This window comes from Pantherophis guttatus, chromosome 1 (assembly GCF_059756535.1).
Source record: "Pantherophis guttatus breed Tessera chromosome 1, ASM5975653v1, whole genome shotgun sequence".
Lineage (NCBI taxonomy): Eukaryota > Metazoa > Chordata > Lepidosauria > Squamata > Colubridae > Pantherophis > Pantherophis guttatus.
In genome coordinates, this window is record NC_142063.1 from 93,652,161 (window position 1) to 93,671,462 (window position 19,302).

Genomic DNA, 19,302 nt, shown 5'->3' on the forward strand with positions numbered 1-19,302 from the left:
AACAATACCCTTTATACAGAAGACAAAAATGTCACCAGCCTTTGAAAAACCATCCCAAAGTTTGGAGAAGTTTTTTTTAAAAAAAACTTTAGAAAATATTTGAAGTTCTAGTACCAAATATATATTTTTTTAAATGAAATTCTAACACCACTTTACAAAACCTAAGTAAGACCATACTTGGAATTTTGCATCCAGTTCTGGTCATCACAATATAAAAAAGATGTTGAGACTGGAAAAGAGCAGAAAAGTGCAACAAGAATGATCAGGGGGCTGGAGGCTAAAACATACGAAGAACAGTTAGAGGAATCGGGTATGAAAAAGAAGGTCTAGAGGAGACATGCTAGCAGTGTTCCCATATTTGAGAGGCTCCTACAAAGACAAGGGGGTCAAACTATTTTCCAAAGCACAAACGGCAAGACAAGAAACAATGGATGGAAACTAATCAAGGAGAGAAGCAACCTAGAACTAAGGACAAATTTCCAAATGATGAGAGCAATCAAGGAATGAAATAGCTTGCCTTCAGAGGTTGTGGGTACTCCATTACTGGGGGCTTTCAAAAAGAAACTGGACAACCATTTGTCTGAAATGGTGTAGGGTTTCCTGTTTGAGCAAGGGATTGGACCAGAAGACCTCCAAGATCTCTTCCAACTCTATTATTCTATGTTCTATGTTCTGAAAAGTAGCTTGTGTCAACATGGGAAAAGGAAAGGAAAGCCACAAGCAGGTAAAGGAACAGATAGGAGGAAGGGAGCTGGCAAGGAGTCAACAGAACCATTGCATTGTTTTCAGGAGGCTTTACATAGGAATAATTCAATGGGCTTGAATGAGAGGCTCTCACAGATTTAACCTCAGTGCACTGAGATAGGAAACTCTGCCTCTTTGCAATTTACTACAAAGAAATATGGTTATTTGGATATTCCATAATTGTGCAGGACATAATAGATGGAGAATAGAAAACAATGATTTCTTCCTGTGTTCTATATATAGATGTTCCTAAATTCTATAAACTTTAATCAACGTTATTTCCCTCTGAATTATTTATTCAAACTGTTTCTTCCATGCAAAGCACAAATGGCATCTCCCATTGTGCATTTCATTGAAGGCTTTCTAAAGTTGACCAAGTGACAGGGGACTGCAAGAATGAGCCAATCTTTAATCACCAGCAGAAGCAGCAGCAGCAGCAGCAAATGTAGTGCACATAAACAGGTGATAAAAGCAGATAAGAAAGATGACAAAAATTACAAAAATAAAAAAAACCCGCTGCTGTAAAGATTTATGGAGCAGCTAAAGCAGAGCTAAATAAATGATAACAACCACTGATAAAAAAAGAGACGGGGCATCAGCCATATAAACACTTGGGGGGAACTTCAATGCTTCTGTGTGTTACTATGACACTGGTTTGTTTATGCCAGCATTGACCTTCGACTCCAGGAGAAGTATATTAACCATCTCTGTGTCTTTTGTGTTGTTTTACTCCTCAAGAGAAAGTTGCGCAGGGCCAATTCTGATGAATGGCGTTTGCCAAAAGTCAAGTTATCCTTGACTGGATGCAGATGGCCTAGTTAAAAAATGAATACTGCCAGCAGACGTCGCCTTTTATCAGTTGTAAAAGTTCAGCAGGGACTAGACTTCCTCATCTCTGGCCAGAAAATCCCCAGCCTTCTTTTTCAGCACCAGATCTCATATTGTCCTGACGGATTCTTGCAATAGAGCATAGATAAATAAGCTTACATGCAAGCGATTTATGGCAGTTTGGCGCATGGTACAGTATTTCCACATGCAGCTTGAGTTCTGCCTGGAACAGATATCAGGAATGTACATAGAGCTCAGGCAAGTTAGAGTGTTGTTTGTCCTGGGTGTTGACCTGTGGTGTCACAGATCACAGTTCGAAGGAAAGTCAGCAACAGATTTGCACAGAACGCCTCCATCTCGGTCAAAACAGGACAAGAGATCAGTGCACTTAGTTAGTGGGTACCTCTACCCTTCCTGCAGACATCAGACAAGGACTAATTAAAGGAGAATTTGACCAAAACTGGAGTTTGGGGTTTCTTATGATACCAAAGTGAGACTTTGGTCTTCTGGATAACTCTTCTGTATTATGTGGGGGGGAGAAATATTGGTTGTACTCTGAAACTCAGGGCAAAGTGAGTTTCAGGTTGTTTTATGAAAGGGGGAATATATGAAGACCAGATCTGGATTCTAAATAGGGCTGAAGGTTTTTGAAATATTGCCGAGATTGCTTCCCATGTATTAATAGTATACCACTTCTTTCACATTAAACATTTCAATTTGCAGAAACATTTGCCGAGGAGACTATGGAGTAATTAGTCTTGTGATATAATTTTATCTTCCCCTCAGTTTAAGATTGATATCTAATGTGACATTTAAGGGGAAAAAAATGTTTTAACCTTTAAAGGAAAAAAAAATCCTTAGCAATAGGGAGCTCCCAACAATCTCAATGAAGTCTGAGTAGGTTTAAATTAATGAAAAATGCTGATCAAGTCAATCATTGAAGGATAAGAAATGGGAAAATCTGTGTTGAGGAAGGACGGACAGGAAGTTCTCCACATTGCAAAAATTAGATGATGCTTTAGTATGCATTAAATCGGGCTTTTTATGCATGTTATTTATAGATGGAGGCCCGGTGCCTCAGTGGTTAAAGACATTGTGGTTGTCAGCTAGAAAGCTGGCCATCCATGTCCGAGACCTGAATAACACCCAACAGGGTGAGCTCCCATTACTTGCCCCAGCTCCTGCTCACCTAGCACGTAGAAAGCATGCAAATGTGAATAGACAAATGGGTACCACTTCAGTGTGAAGGTAACAGTGTTCTGTGTGCCTTAGCGTATAGTCATGCTGGGCATAGGATCACAGAAATGTATTTGGACAATGCTTCTCCCTGAGCACCGCACCCTAGAGTCGGAAATGACTGGACAGTGGTCACCTTTACATTTATTTATAGATGGCAAAGTAAACCATCTAGGGTTTTAAATTCCAATTTGCAGTAACAGGAAAAGGCACCTACTATTTGTTTAGATGATATAAGTAATAATAAAGATCCCCATGACCCATAGTTGAAGAGGTTTGTGTAATGGGCAATAAGATGGTGGAGCATTGTATCCAGTCTAAAAATTCAGGAGGACTTCCCAAAAAAGTAGATGGACATTTATTTGTTCTTTTAAAAACAAAGAGCATGTGCCAGACTTTGTTACAAAAGAATAAAAAAGGGCAAAAAATATAGTGAGGTCAGGCACAGCTTAAGCCACTCCAGGGTTACAGACGGGTGAAATCCAGCAGGTTCTGACAGGTTCTGAAAACCGGTAGCGGAAATTTTGAGTAGTTCAAAGAACCGGCAAATACCACCTCTGGCTGGCCCCAGAGTGGGGTGAGAATGGAGATTTTGCAATATCCTTCCCCTGGAGTGGACAGGAAATGGAGATTTTGCAGTATCCTTCCCCTGCCACGCCTACAAATCCACACCCGCAAATCCACACATGGCCACCAAGCCACGCCTTCAGAACTGGTAGTAAAAAAAATTGGATTTCATCACTGGGTACAGGCTTAGGGAAAGACATATGAATCTTGAGATCTCGCTATCATTGTTTTAGCATATCATGTGAACTATTAGAGATAAATGTGAGAGAGGAGCGATAGATAAATGATAGATATGGATGGAAAGAGAGAGAGAGAGAGATGATAGATGATAGATAGATAGATAGATAGATAGATAGATAGATAGATAGATAGATAGATAGATAGATAAATACCCTGTTTCCCCCAAAATAAGACATCCTCTGATAATAAGCCCAATCAGGTTTTTGAGCACATGGCAATAAGGCCAAGCGCCTATTTCAGGGTAAAAAAAAAATATATAAGACAGGGTCTTATTTTTGGGAAAACACAGTAGAAGAAAGCTAATGGATAGATAGATAAATATGATATAGCACATTCTGAATGATATCCCTATCTATTTAAATCAGAATAATTCTTATTTTCAAATGCCAACAAAACTCCCTGATATTTACTATATAACTCATTCCCTTGCCATTGTAGTCAGTTTCAAAGTGAATTAGAATGACTGATTGCATGTAGACTTTCAATCTTGTTTCTGCTTGTTCTTCCTATCAATAATTTATATGTACAAAATAATTAGTCTTATTTTAAGTGACATCTTTTTCAATGGAGTCACCTCTCACAGCTCAACTCTAAATCGTAATGAAGGATGAGGAGGTGAAACCCAGCTAGAATATCTCACAGGAGTCTCTCTCTCACAGGAGTATACATAAATAAATATGGGTTTTGCCCTTCCCCCTCCACTACTATTATAACATCAGGATTTTCACTGAATTCTGAAAAGGTTAGATTGAATGGTTAGTTATGATAAAATAGCCTTTGCCTCAATTTTGCTTTTTCTGGTTCTTTCTTTATCTTGGTTTGTATCACATTGATACAAACCAAGATGGCTTTACTTAAGGTCATTGGTTAGGTATCTTGTAGAAAGATAGAAAATTCATTTCTCTTTCATTCCCCTTTTTAAAAATTATTTCACTTTCAAGAAATCACAGACATAAAATCCAATACAACTTCTATTTGTATAGTACTTGCAAATAATTCAGTTACCTCATCTCTAAGCTTTGTTTGTTTTTTCATTTAGTTAAGTTGCACACTTGCATTTTTTCAATGTTTTCATGCTTGTGAGAACATTAAGACTCTTTTGCTCATATTACTATTTAAGCAATCCTTTTTTGTTCAACTTCAGCAATATACAGCTAAATAAAATACTTTGGGAGTGAGCCATCTAGTGGTTAAAATTATTAGCGAAAAAGAATGGTTTGTACTACACAACTATGATGTGCTTTCACCACAGAAATGTGTGAGGAATCATGTCAGCTGTAGATTTGAAGAGATTGGATTGAAGCTGACTGCTGGAATCAGAAAATAATGTAAATCTAGGCCACTGACTCCATTAACAAGTGAAGGAAACAGATAATTTACTATTAGTTTCAATTTCAAAAAACCGAACGTTTGAACGACTACTATTGTAAAAACAGTCCTCCTGAAAAACTAAAAAAACCTGTGCTCTTAGACTCACACAATGTAAGGGTTAGGTTGCTCAAAGAGGACATGACGACAAAAAGGAGGAATGTCCTTCATTTGCTGGACATGTAGTAACCCTATTTACACTGAGGTAATTCCCTTTGATCCTTAAGAAACTGCAATATGTTGTTTATTTTGCAACCAAAGAAATCTATCATTTAGAAAACCCAAGTATATTTTTAAATACTTTATTTAAGCTAAAGTAAAATTATGTCAGGAGCTATAGGAAGGAATTAACTCTTTTTCTCCTAATATGATCCAAGTCTGACTGGGCTCCTAGAACCAATATTTTATATGTTCTAACATTCATTTTCATAAGTTTTTGGCAGAATACCAAAGTAGCAGTTACCACAGGTCCATGTAGGTTGGTCCTACAGAATTGAGAATCCAGTCTCACTTCTTCAATGCATATGTATATTACATTGTCAACCTGAATGGATTCTTCTTATTCAGTGAGAGGGAAATAGCTATGTAGTTCCTAATGGTGTCTTTTTATTCTTCTGTTTTTTCCCCAGTTTGCAATAGTTTTATTACTGTACTTATAATCTTTAATAAAATTATTATATTAAAAAGGTTTTGATTGATTGTTTATGTGCTATCAAGCCAAAAGGAGCCATGGTGGCACAGTGGTTCAGTGTATAGGACGCACCTAAATTTTCACCCCTTTTTAGGGGCGAAAAAAGTGTGTCTTATATTATACTCCAAAAAATACGGTAGGATACATGGCCACTCTGCAAATAACTAACATGAAGTACAGACTACTGCCAACTTCTGACACCAAACGGAGTGATTTATTTCACAAAAAAACTGATTTAATGTGTGCCGAATGATAATGATGCAGTAAGTTTTAATATTAATTGTGTTGTCTTAGGGTTGGAGCAGTGAATGCTCCTGTTTTTGAAAATACAGATCTTTTTTGCTCCTCCTTCTCGAGGATCTTGCGTTGAAAGCATCTCGAGTGTCTCAAGAAAGGGTTGCATTCATACATCATCTGAAAATGTGCTTGATTTTTTTAAATAGATGGGAAATCAAGTTGAATTAGAAAAATGGTCTTTATTTAACTTTTGTATTTGGCTTATTGTATACATGTTTTCAAATATTCCTATGGGATACAAATGGTAAAGGTTTGCGTTATACTAAGCATGACACTATTTTTAGTCAGAATAGAGCTGGAAGAGACCTTGAGGTCTTCTAGAAAAGCAGGAGACCCTAGCATTCCAGACAAGTGGCTGTCTAATCTCTTCTTAAGAACTTCCAGTGATGAAGCATCCACAACTACTGAAGGCAAGCTGTTCCACTGGTTAATTGTTCTCACTGTTAAGGAAGTTTTTCATTAATTCCAGGTTGCTTCACTCCTTGATTAATTTCCATCCATTGTTTCCTGTCTTGCCTTATGGTGCTTTGTCAAATAAGTCCCTTCTATATTATTTTGAATATTTCTACATTCCTTTGAAGTCAGAACTTTTCATTAAGATGTTTAATGTTGAAGCAATAGGTACTTAACCTGGAGTATGTAATTAGGTTGTGTGTTTGTATATTGTATAGATATGTAAACACTATCATAAGGGCTGTCTGTCTACCTAGGCAATTGTATTAGTATGGGAGAATCTTCTCCCAATATCCCTTTCCTTATATCTTATTTTTATTTTTATTTTAGGTTTTTTTTTATTTTTAGATTGGGACCATGAAGACTGGGACCATCTGTTTATTCAGTTTTTAATAGAATTGATGATACTGGCTGAAAAGTAGGGGGAAATAGCTTTAAATAAAAAGGTGTATAATAAAAATGAATATGTGTGCATACATAGCCTACTTTTTCCAAACCTTTTTTTCCCATTCTTGCTATGAGTTTCTCCAGAGGCACGCTGTCTTTTGACAGCAAAAGATAAAACTGACTGATACAAATGAGTCACAGTTCCCTTGAAATAGTGATTAAATTCCCAAGCAAGAAAGACGACTTGAAGAATTAACTGTTGTGTTATCCTAGAAGATGCAGCTGTACTCAATGAAGGGAATTAAGCCACTTCACTTTAGTGCTTTTTGTTTTATATCTGAATATGGAAAAATTGAATGTTGTCATCATATTTTTAAGAAAAAAAATATACAGGTTAAATTTAAGATAAAAACAAATTAAAGCCATATGCCCAAACATATCTTTGCTGCTTGGTAAAATCCAATGGTTTGGTTGCAAATATATTTTCTGCTCATTTTTATACCTTACTACCTACAGCAAGAATATCCATGTCATCAAATTAGTATTTATCATATACTTGTATCAAGATAATATGTAGGTTAGAATATTGGCCAAAGTTGTTTGGGGTAATGGAAATTATAACTTCCTATCTATCTTAATATCTAATAGGCAGGTTTGCGTTGAATGCTCTCCATAAAAATGACTAGGAGATCTTGATCTATGCATTCTTTCTAAATCAAACTACAGTATAATTAAGAAATGTTACTAGGATAAAACTCACAGTACATTCATTTTTCATGTGACAGCACAGCTTCACTAGAAGAATTTTGTAATAAAAATGTATTTATGATTAACAATATAGAGCGCAGCACCCCCAGTTTTGTGAGGATTGTAGAATGAGGTTATGATTTTAAAGGGAATAAACTGAAATGCCTACTTTGGCATAGCTACATTAACTTTGTACTAAAAGTGTTGAAGTCTGTTCCAAAATAGCAGAAATAATTTACTGAAGGCAAATGAAACCAGTGTGGCTTTGGGGTCTTTTTCTTAAAGAATTCCTATCAGTGTCCAGGATAAAAGTGAAGTTCTACAACATAATATGAAATGTGATACTGTTGTCAGTACAATTCCCCAGTGAGAAGGATAGATTGTGGTCAAGACCTAAACAGGTTAACTAGTGGTCACTCTGATTTTCCTTTATATACAAAAGAAGTCAACACTATTGAAGAAATTTTGAAACCGAATATGCCATGAAATAAGACATCTGTTGGACTCTTATTTGTTTCTCTTTAAATGGGCTTTATTTGAAAGCTCAGTGAACAACACAGGTACACTCTTTGTGGTATCCACAGTGTTCAGGAATTTCTGATTCCTAACAATCCTCATGTTTATTTGCTTTCTAAATTTAATTATTTAAAAGCAAATACATTACTTGATATATATATATTTATAGATAGAGATATATACACCATTTCAATCAATTAATAGTAAATAATAAACCTCAAATCCTGAAATAATATATTTCCTCACATTGGGCATTTTTAAATTTTATTTTTGGGTTTCTTGCACATATAATTGTAAATGAGGTTCAAGTCACTTAAGAGCTATTTGTTTAAGCTTAAGAGCCATATGTTAATGGAAAATCTGGACCAGCCTCTTAAGTTCAATTTTAATTTTATACAACTTGCTAGCCATATAACCAGCATGGCTGCATGGTAAAGAAATCCTAAATTTCTATAATTATATGACCATATGTTGTGCAAGGACCTATTCTCAATTTAGACCAGCTTCACAATACAAAAAAAAAAATCATACATTTTTTTCTACATGACACCTATTGATAAAAATCAGTCAACTTCGGTGCAAGAATCTCATTTTTAGTACAAAAAAAAATATTGAATCCTTTGAGATCACCAAATTTGGAAAAGACATTCTCTTATGTCACAGAATGATAGTACTATTCAACACAGAATTTCACTTCACTTTTATGTATATTGACTCAGTTGTCTGTCCAATTGAGTTCAGTTAATTGCATTGTCAACTTACTGAAAAGATTTCACATACATTGTCACTTTCTGCTTTTTTTTTAATCAGGGCAAAAAAGGAATGATAGATTGTATATCTAAATGCAAATGTGATGGGATAAGATAAAAAAAAAATCAGACATAGGGATGATTCCTCCTTAACTTTTAGAAATAAAGTCTGTATTATCTCTTGCTCTTCCGTAAGCAGGTTCTAGAAAATCTCTTTCAGGTCCTAGGTTTTCCAGAAATAAGATTAACTAGAAATCCTTCATTGTTTCATTATCAATATCAATATAGGTGGCAGAACTTTCAGATCATTTTTACTGAACATACGTAGGATCATCGTGGCAATTGGTCAGGAGTAATGCATAATCAGGATTTGAACACAACATATGAATGCATGACTATGTGTATTAGGCTGTCCCCATATGACAGGGAATCCTCCAAAAGCAAAATTCCCAATTACACAGAGAAAGAATACACACATATAATATAAGCTTATCATCTCTATGCAGATAAATAACTGTGTATAGATCAAAATGTTAACAGCATGCACAATCTGACTTATACACACACAAACACATGCACACATGCACACACAGAAGCATACACACAACAAATATTCAATGGAGTTTGAAGGGGCCTCGCACAATAGGCAATTGTCCCTATGCATCCCCTACCTTCAATGTAGAGATACGTGGGAACATCACAAAATAATTGTGAGATGCAACATTTCAATGCACAGTGGGAGATGCATTTACCCTCACCTCTCAAATGTGTTGTTTATATCTATTTATCTATATAAAAAATATTACATCCACAGTTCTGAGAGTTGCAAACGGGGATTTGGATTAGTTCGTTTATGTAAAAATTCTCCAAGGAGAATAAAATTGTCCTGCCTTGGATAATGCAGAGGTTATTAATCTGACTATATATTGTTCAGGACTGCAGTATGAATTGATGTTTGCATATACCATTCATTATGTATGAGTATGACTGAGCACTGTGACAAATTTCAAGTAAAAAATAAGTACAAAATCTTCTGAAGGAAAGAACAAATATACATAAACTAGAGTCTATAGCAAAATTTAAAGTGTAACCTAGCCAACGTAGTTATATAATAATGTTACAAATTTAAACCATTTGAGGTTTGGAATGGAAAATTCCAAAGTCCAAGCTGAAGGCATCTGAAGATTTCCTTACGAGCAAAGAGATGATAGTTGAAAATGTTTGCAACAGTTCATAGTATTCCATCTGGGTTGTGCAAAAAGTATGAAACATCTAAAGGGTAAGTTGAAGTTTAGTCATGTTCCTGTTGTGCATATTATGATGGCGGACCAATTCATCAGAACGAGCAAACTTCTTTTGGCAGCTGGGCCACCGACAGCTGAAAGGTTTTTCACCTGTTAACAAAATATACAGTTATACATTATCATCATATTCCTAATACATACTATTGCCTTATCCCTTCCTAGAACTTTGATTAAACAGCAATAGCACTTAGACTTATACACCGCTGCATAACACTTTACAGCACTCTCTAAGTAGTTTACAAATGTCAGCAGATTGCCCCCATCATTTTACCAAACTTGCAAAGATGAAAACCTTGAGCAGGTCAGAATTGAACTCCTGGCTGTGGGCAGAGTTAGCCTGTAATACTGCATTCTAACCAGCTTAGAGTTGAAGTAGATGCCTATCTTTGGACAATAGGGTGCTTCATTAAGCTCATGTTCAACTTTCTAAAGATTCCAATAGAAGTTGAGTAAATCTCTCAGTTTCTATTGCTTTTAAATAAAAATGTGTTCTATATGTTTGCAACATTTTCGTACTCTGAAGAGTTCAGAGAGCTTCCAGTATATATCCTATATAGAAGGTGCTCAATTAAACCTTCCAATATTTTTAGATTTATAAAAATATGTTTTCCTTAAATTTTATATCTATTCAAATTTTGAACATTTATATTATTTTATGTATTATATTATACATACATTTATATTTATATAATAGATATTTACAAAAGACTATACTGTACTGTACTATACTATACTATACTATACTATACTATACTATACTATACTATACTATACTATACTATACTATACTATACTATACTAATATCCCTTTTTTGGCTGCGAATAGTCAAGTTTCACAAGGTTGCTTAAAGGAAAAATGACCAGCAAGCCTTTACATTACATTTTATGGTACTAACTACCATAGCCTCTTGAAAGTTTGCAATAATAATAATAATATAAAAACAAGATTTGTAATAAAAATATTAAAAGTACAATTTAAAATATTTTAAACCATCATCAATTTAAATTAATGCCTGTGTCTTAAATGCATATTTATGCATATGTGTCTTAAATGTACATTTAATAACAGGTATTCAATTCCCTGTTTAATCCCTCAGTTGAATAAACTTGTGGTCCAGAGGTTAGGGTCGTTACAAAAAGTCTCAGCCCTAAATCTGTACCAAACAAGCACAGTATCTATGTTGATAACCTTGCCCCTTTGCAACCAGACAAAGCTTAACTCCCTCTGGGCAAAAAGCCAGGCGGAGTCAGAGGCGATCCACCCACTCCATCCCATCGTCTCTCAGCTTGCCTGTGGCTGCACTGAACAAGCACCTGCAGGGGGGCATCAGGGTCACCTGCCTTTCCCATCCCCCATGCCTCTTCCTCCGTCTGCTGCTGGTGGTGCCACACAAGCCTCCCACGAGCCTTCCATGAGTCAGGCAGTAGCGCAGCATGTCTGGATCACCAGTCTTCTCCCCCCCCCCGCCTCTGCCTCCACGCTTTGACTTATCATTATTTGTGCTGTGCCAAAGAGCCAGTGGGCTGCCAGACACCATCAGCCCCTGCTTGCTGGCCACGCCCATCCCCCGGGCTTATTTTTGGGATAGGGCTTATATTAGGCCCACCCCAAAAAAAATCAGGCTAGGGCTTGTTTTCAGGGTGGGTCTTATTTTCAGGGAAACATGGTAAGATTTGGGTCTGTCTGTCCTATTTAGAATGTTGGCTAGAAGTTGCAGCCTCAAATTAAATTGAGTTAAAAAAAACAGATTAGGGCAACTGTAAACTCTGTCAACTGAACTTAATTCTTCTGCCGAAGGATAATTAGTCATGACTCTTGGTTTTGCTCTAAGCCAGGTGTGTCCAACCTTGGCAACTTTAAGACTTGTGGATGTCAACTCTCAGACTCCCCATGGCTGGCTGGGGAATTCTGGGAATTGAAGTTCACAAGTTTTAAAGTTGCCAAAGTTGAGTGTGCCCCCCTCCTGCCCTAAGCATTATTTTCTCTGTAATAGCTAAGACATATCAATATCACATATGCTCAGAATAATTCCTAGAAATATCATAATTTAACTTTCAATAAAATAAATAAGAAGATATAAATGGGAAAAAAGTATACGCACTTGTTTTACCTGTATGAGTCCTGGTGTGAGTCTTCAGATGATCAGATCGGGAGAACTTTCTTTGACAGGTTTTACACTGGAATGGTTTCACTCCTAAATACATAAAATAAATCTATTCTTGTATTCTAGAATAGGTATTCTATACCTTTGCAGGAGTATAAGAGTATCAGTTCTTCTGAATTCCAGAAACATAGACTTTTACTTTTATTTGACAATTGCCATTTCCGCCCCTAAGTACAAACCTCCACATCTCTAGTCGCATTAATCAAGCAATTCAACTATCTGACCTTCCTCAGCCTCTTTGTCCTTTTTAACTCCATTTAGTGCTTTTACCATGCTTTGGTTTCTGGCAAAAAATGGATGCATTAATTCACTTTGGAGTGAAAACTTGAAAAATTGGGAAATAAGAAACATCACGTGATTGTGGTTGTTATTTCTCAATTCAATTTGTCCTTTAATAATGTGCACTTTTTCCCATTTCAGTTCAGGACAGCATTCTTCGCATATCTAAGCGCTTTTTTAAAACTTTATCCATGATGTGATTTTTTTTTTTAAAAAAAGGAATCTGAGTTTATTTTCCATATTTAGAAGATTCTTTAAAAATTAACTGTGCACATAATATCAATCACAGTATTCCACTTACCCCTCTTTTAAGCTTATTTACGATTGTCCATAAAGGAGCTCCAAATCTCTGTTAGTATACTATTTAATTTAGTTATTTGAATTAGGTATTTTAAAATATGAACAGCCATATAAAAATGATGAATTAAATAAATCATAAAGTATTCTTGATCTGTAGACGTCTATGCAAACATGTTGTTGCATAGAAATATTTCCTCGTTATTTCTTAAGATATCAGTTTTTTATTTTTAAGTACTAAGGCTGAAGTCATAGTAAAGGCTAAACCCTATTCAACTTAATGAATTTTATTTCTGTTTGAACAATTAGATGTTTATCCAGTGCTGTGATCTTTATCGAAACTATATATTTGTTTGAAGTGAACTGTCAGTCCTATAAGGTAGACCAGAGTGAGAAACTGATGCCACTTGTCCTGCTTTTATTAGAGTGACCATAGTATCAGAATCATGTTAATTCTTTCCCTCCTCCCTTTTTTAATCTTCTTGAGAATTAGGAAAGTGACAGTCCTTATTCATGAATTCCTTTTTCCATAGGCTTAAGCTACATTTATGTTTGTTGCTTTGATAAAGGATCTTCCCTCTCTCCCTCTATACCCTCTACACATGCACAAGAGCTTTTCTTTCATTAGCCTGCAGTGCAAAGTAAGCTGTAAAACATGAGGTATGTTTGTTTATACTGTCCAATGTATTTGGGTTAGGATTGATGACCTGAGTTAGAGTACATTAACTCTAGTTGAATGAATAACTCTAGTTACTTCACAAAGTAATGGTGGGACAGCGAGGAACTGATGCAACCTTGGTAACTCTCCTGTAAAATGGTGGCACCAGAATAGGACTTTTTGCAAGGATTCAGTGATGCCAATTCATAAAGTTTGATAACTTCTCTGTAGATTCCAAACATATAGGAAATTGATGGGATTATGGTGTATGATGTAGATCAGAAGTCCCCAATCCAATCCATGGACCAGCACCGGTCCGTGGCATGCCAGAAACTGGTCTGCCCAACAAGTGAAGCCCCATCCATGGGATGAAGGCAGGACGTGAAACCAAACTCCCTCTGATTCATGGAAAAACCTCACTCCACGGAACCAGTCCCTGGTGCCCAAAAGACTGGTGTAGAGTGACAGGACTGGGATGTACTCAGCACTATTTTGTTTTAGAAAGAGAAATTTATTAAAATTGAGATACAAATTTGCTTGCATGCTTTAGGAACTCTGGGAACCTTCGTATCTTTAGTGCTTTGACTTGAATATTTTCTTTGTGGGCAATATTACTGAAAAGCCACTAATGGTCTTTTAAGGAATAATGTCAGAAATGAAGATTGGCTGGCTTTTATTACACTTTTACTTACACTCTGATGTTGCTTTTGCTGCCACCTCAGGAAGCCCAGCAATGCATTGTGAAGCTGTCACCCCACCCCAAGAAGCCCCAGCTGGCCTAGACCAGCCACTTTCACTGTCCTGCACTCTGAAACCCCTCTTATCCTGAACTCTGCCATCTGAGCTGACCATTCTTGCTCCCACTAATGATGAGTTACACCAGGGATGGTCCTTCACAAGGCAACTGCTAACCATATGGGGCCATCTTCCTCAGGTCTCAAGAGGCAATCACTATGTGAGACCTGGAGAAGAAAGCATTATGTGGCCATAATGTTGCATTGCCTTGCAAAGGACCAGGCTGGGTATGCTTGGTCAGCAGCAGCAGCAAGAAGACTACAAAGGTCAGCTAGGGTGACAGGGGCCACAGAGAGCAGAGGGCCAGAAGGGGAAAGATGGGGAAAAGATAGGTGGCTGGAGAAAAGCTACAGCATCCTTGAGGTTGTAAGTGCAGGTGGACTGCCAAGCCCCCAAATTTTGATCGCATGACCATGGGGCACTGTAACATCAGGGACAGGTTGTAAGTCCCTTCGTTCAGCACTGCCATAGCTTTGACTAGTTGCTAAAGCAATAGTCGCTAGTCAATGATTACCTGTATCATTTCTTAAAAAAATTATTAAACCTCTTAAGATTTGCTAAGTAGCTATTATTTCAACTATCAAGGAATATAACCAATATACCGTACCTTCCCACATTATTTATCAAGCATAGGGAAAGAATTACTTCCCAGCATTTCAGGCCAAAAAGTTAGTTTTCAGGATTGCCTATGCTCAGCATATATGGTTATAAATAATCAAATTATATAACTACATTTAAGGCACAAACGCTCTTCCCAAGGTAAAGACTAACTGATCTGTACTAACATTACTATATTTTTAAGGGGCATATAAATAATCGCAACCTAAGTTCAGCACTGCTTCTTTATAGTGTATTTCTGAACTTATACAAACACATAAAAGGTCATAGTCCCAACCTTTAGTGCTCTTAAAAGCAAAAAAAAATTACAACTCCATTTCACATACCCTTGATAAGGGAAACCGCAAATTGCAACAAATGTCAAAAGCTCAGATATGCAACAAACCTGTGTGTCGCCTTTGGTGCCTTTTGAGTTGATCTGAACGAGAGAATCTTCGTTCACAGTCCTTAAAGTCACACTGATATGGTTTTTCTCCTTAGAAAAAAACAAGTTTATTTGAAGGAAGTAAAATAACATTGTAGGCATTAAATGAAACTTCAATTAACATGCTAGAACAACTCTCACGTGTAATATAGAGATAGTGCAATGGATTATCTTTAGAGAAAAGATAATATAAGTGTTTTTTTTTTAATGATGTTTCCACTTTCTAACTTAAAAATAAATGGTTGGAATTGTGTAAAATATTTATTGTGCCAAGGTCTAGGCTCTGAGTGTGTGAAAAGAAGATGGTATTAGTAATTCTGATTTTTTTTTTTTTTTGGCTGCTATTTATTGTAAAATTTTTGTAGTTGTGATATCTTACAACTTCTTACATAACATCTTCCCAATTGCATTTACCTATCCCACCAAGTCATGCAGGGGGGACATTCAGCAAGTCCCACCTTCAAAGGAGTTCCATCTGGCATGCCTTTTCTGCTGTAGCCCCTGCCCTCTGGATTACCCTGATATTAGCCCCATCTCTGTTGGCCTTCTAGAAGGCCCTTAAAGCTTCTTTTCTCTTCTTTCTTTTTTAATCATCCATGGTGCTCCAAGGGGTGGCCTACAAGGTGGCTATATGAGAGCAAGTGGTGTTTGTTCTCCCACATTCCTAGGTTTTACAGGTGTATTTGATACGTCCTTTTTATTTAGCTTTTACTGTTTTTAGATTGCTATGGAGCTTTTAACTGTTATATTGTATGCTGCTCAGAGTCACATTTTTGTGAAATCAGTGGCTATAGAAATATACTAAATAAACGAATGAATTGTTTTAAATTTTTAACTGCTTATTGTTAACCACCCAAAGACATTGGCTATGATGAGTGTCTAAAAAAAAGAAATATTTGTAAGAGACAGAATAGGTTATTCAGGTAACAGTTAAAATCCATGCATTTGCAACTAAATAATTCCAGTGCTAGAATGCATATATGGAGCAATGAATACTTGTGACAAAGAATCAGCCCTGAAAAAAATAGGGAAATGTTCAGGAAGGGAATTGAACATGGTTTACAAAAAGGAATAATGACAATCTTGTTTAATTGCTTTGTGGTTATAATAAACATATTTTTATAGACATTTGTTTATTAATTAAGGCAAAGGTATACTTTTTATGTAAGTTTTTGAGGAAACAACATTGTTTCCTGTACATTGCAGCTCTGTAGCAGACAAAAAAGCTCTACAGAGAACATTAAAACTGCCCAGAATATCATCAGACTCCAGCTACCAGCCCTGGACGACATCTTTGAATCTCGCTGTTTGAGAAAGTTGCATAACATTTTCAGAGACTCTTCCCATCCTGCTTACAATCTTTTTGGACTGTTGCCTTCTGGCAGAAGGTACAGAACAATTAAAACTCGGATCACACGTTTTCTGATTAGTTTTTATGGCAAAGCTATAATTGCACTCAACAATGAACTAAAGGGCCACCATCAGTGAGCTGTTGGATAGTATTACTTGGTCTGTTGTGTGGATGTTTGGGTGGTTCAGGGGCGGGGAATTTGTGGTGGGTAGGGGTGTGTTTGGGGATTGTTATGTGTGTTGGACCTGGTCTTTGGGTGTTAAGTGAATTTTGTTGTATGGGTATACTGTGTATACATGTACAATGACAATAAAGTTATTTATCTATTTATTGTTCAGTCCTATTTATAATTTCTTCTGAAAATAAACGTTCTAAACACCAATTAAGAAAACTCACATAATAAGTCCCCAGCTAAGTTATGCAAATAAACATTCTAAACACCAATTAAGAAAACTCACATAATAAGTCCCCAGCTAAGTTATGGAAGTTATCAGGTGTTCACAGTCTAATCACATGCTCTTTTCATCCTTAGTATGTATGAATACATGGGAAATTGAGCTTCACAGCGGATTCCTCCATTAGCTTAGCCAAAATCCGAACCTGCATTAAGTCCCAGTAACAGAACGTTTTTACAAAATTTGTTTTTTGCATTCAAGTTATAGTTCTGGAAGTGGTAGCAGCATCTGAAAATTTGGCATCCCTAGCAAATTATCTCAATACTGTAGAATCCAAGCAAGGTAATGAGCATTAGATTTGTGGTTTAGCATGGTTTTCAAGAGTTAAATGTGTTGGTATTTTTGCTCATCAGTAGTTACTAGTCTGTGGTCTCAGCAGATGGTGAACCCAGTCGACCAGACAACCTTGGCTGGTTTTAGAAGCTAAGCAGGGTCAGTTGGACTTGGATGAAGAAACTGCCTGGGAATTTCAGGATTGTTGGCTAAACACTTTCCATAATACTGCCAAGAAAACTGTATCGATGTAGTTAGGCTTAACTTAAGCATTTATACTTTTAACCTAGTTCCCCATCTTGGATAATCAGAAACAATTGCATTATAATGCCATCATATTTTTTTTGGGGGGGAGGGCATATTGAGATGTAATCCACTAATATATATAAACCAAGTTCTAATTAAAATTGTAGTTGCAATATATCTGGAGAAACCAGAGTGGGAGAATCTAACCTCTTAGCAGCAAATCAGCTCTGTAGTAAAGTCAACAAAGAAACTGCAGTCTGTGTAAAATGAGTTGAGTAGGTTCAAATTTTAGTTTTGTATAAAGGAAATCAGAAAGAAAGTTACAATTGTTTAACTTGCATACTCCACGGCCATTTTTCTATTTCCTCGAAGAGTTGTTATAACTTTTTTTAAAAAACCTCCATTAATATAAATCTTGTTACTTAATGAAATTATTTTCACCGCAGATAATTTGTTACAAAAACTTTATCTTCAAAGTGATGAGTTATTGTATTCGGTTTGCTTACAACTGAGTTTTGCTGGGAAGAAAAAGTTCATTGAAACTAAGTATCACTTTGTGTGTTTAAAAAAAATCCTCCAGTCATACATCATTTGCGAACTAATAAATCATTGTTGCTACTTCATTTTAATGATGGGTGGAAGTGGGTGCAATATTATTGATAAATATTTTTAAAAATATATTATTTTGGGTGTTCCAAAAAAAGACTACTTTTTTTATATCTGGGTCAACAGTATTAATACCAGAAGGGGACTTCGTAAACAACCATAATGGTAACAGAGTTATCAGCAAAATTTCTGCTGAAACAGTGATAAGCACTGATACAAATTCCAGCTTTGTGCATCAGAGTTCCACAGATAGTAACACTATGCAAAATAACAATTTTCAGGAAGTGTAATGAATCAGTTGTTTTATAAGGAAAATCTTATGACTCACTCCTTTTTCTTCTCTTTTTTTAAAATTAATTGCTATTCAGCTGCTCCATTTCTCTACCCTATAAAATTTGAAGCTACATTTTAAGAACCTACACTATTAGAACCCCACTCATTTAGAATGATACACAAATCCCTTAACAAAAAAAATCCTGAGGTATCCAAAAGACTAGAGGATGTATTATGATGCACACTTCTGTGAATTATAGTTCACTTCACTGCAATCTGTAAAGTTAGGATTTAAAACGGGTGTCACATCTTTTTGTAACGTTCAAATGTGAAATTACAGGTAGTCCTCAAATTGCAACTACAACTGAGCCCCAAATTTCCATTGCTAAGCAAAACAGTTGCTAAGTGAATTTTGCCCAGTGGTGGGCTGTTGCTGGTTTGGACCGATTCGGGCAAACCAGTAATTGCGAACTGTGGGTGGGCGGAGCAACCTCGTCCTTCATCGCTGTGTTTTGGTTGTTGTTTTTTTTAATTTGATTTATATGCCGCCCTTCTCCGGAGACTCAGGGCGGCTTACAATGCGCTAAGCAATAGCCTTCATACTTTTGTATATTTATACAAAGTCAGCTTATTGCCCCCACAACTGGGTCCTCAATTTATCTACCTTAGAAAGGATGGAAGGCTGAGTCAACCTTGAGCCTGGTAAGATTCGAACCTGCAGTAATTGCAGGCAGC

General features: G+C 36.3%; 1 protein-coding gene across 4 annotated transcripts in view; it reads right to left on the reverse strand.

Annotated features, from left to right (window-relative positions):
- Positions 1-8,068: 8,068 nt before the first annotated feature.
- WT1 (WT1 transcription factor) overlaps positions 8,069-19,302 on the reverse strand; it is a 55,190-nt gene continuing 43,956 nt past the window's right edge. For 2 of the 4 annotated variants that reach the window (XM_087878142.1, XM_034417170.3), the window contains 3 exons: positions 15,325-15,414; positions 12,239-12,322; positions 8,069-10,217 (listed from right to left, as the gene is read on the reverse strand). In XM_087878142.1, the coding sequence (XP_087734268.1) occupies positions 10,096-10,217; positions 12,239-12,322; positions 15,325-15,414 (296 nt within the window). In that variant the 3' untranslated portion in view covers positions 8,069-10,095. Of the gene's footprint in view, positions 10,218-12,229; positions 12,323-15,324; positions 15,415-19,302 lie in introns of all 4 variants that reach the window. The other 2 variants (XM_034417171.3, XM_034417169.3) reach the window with 1 other exon arrangement.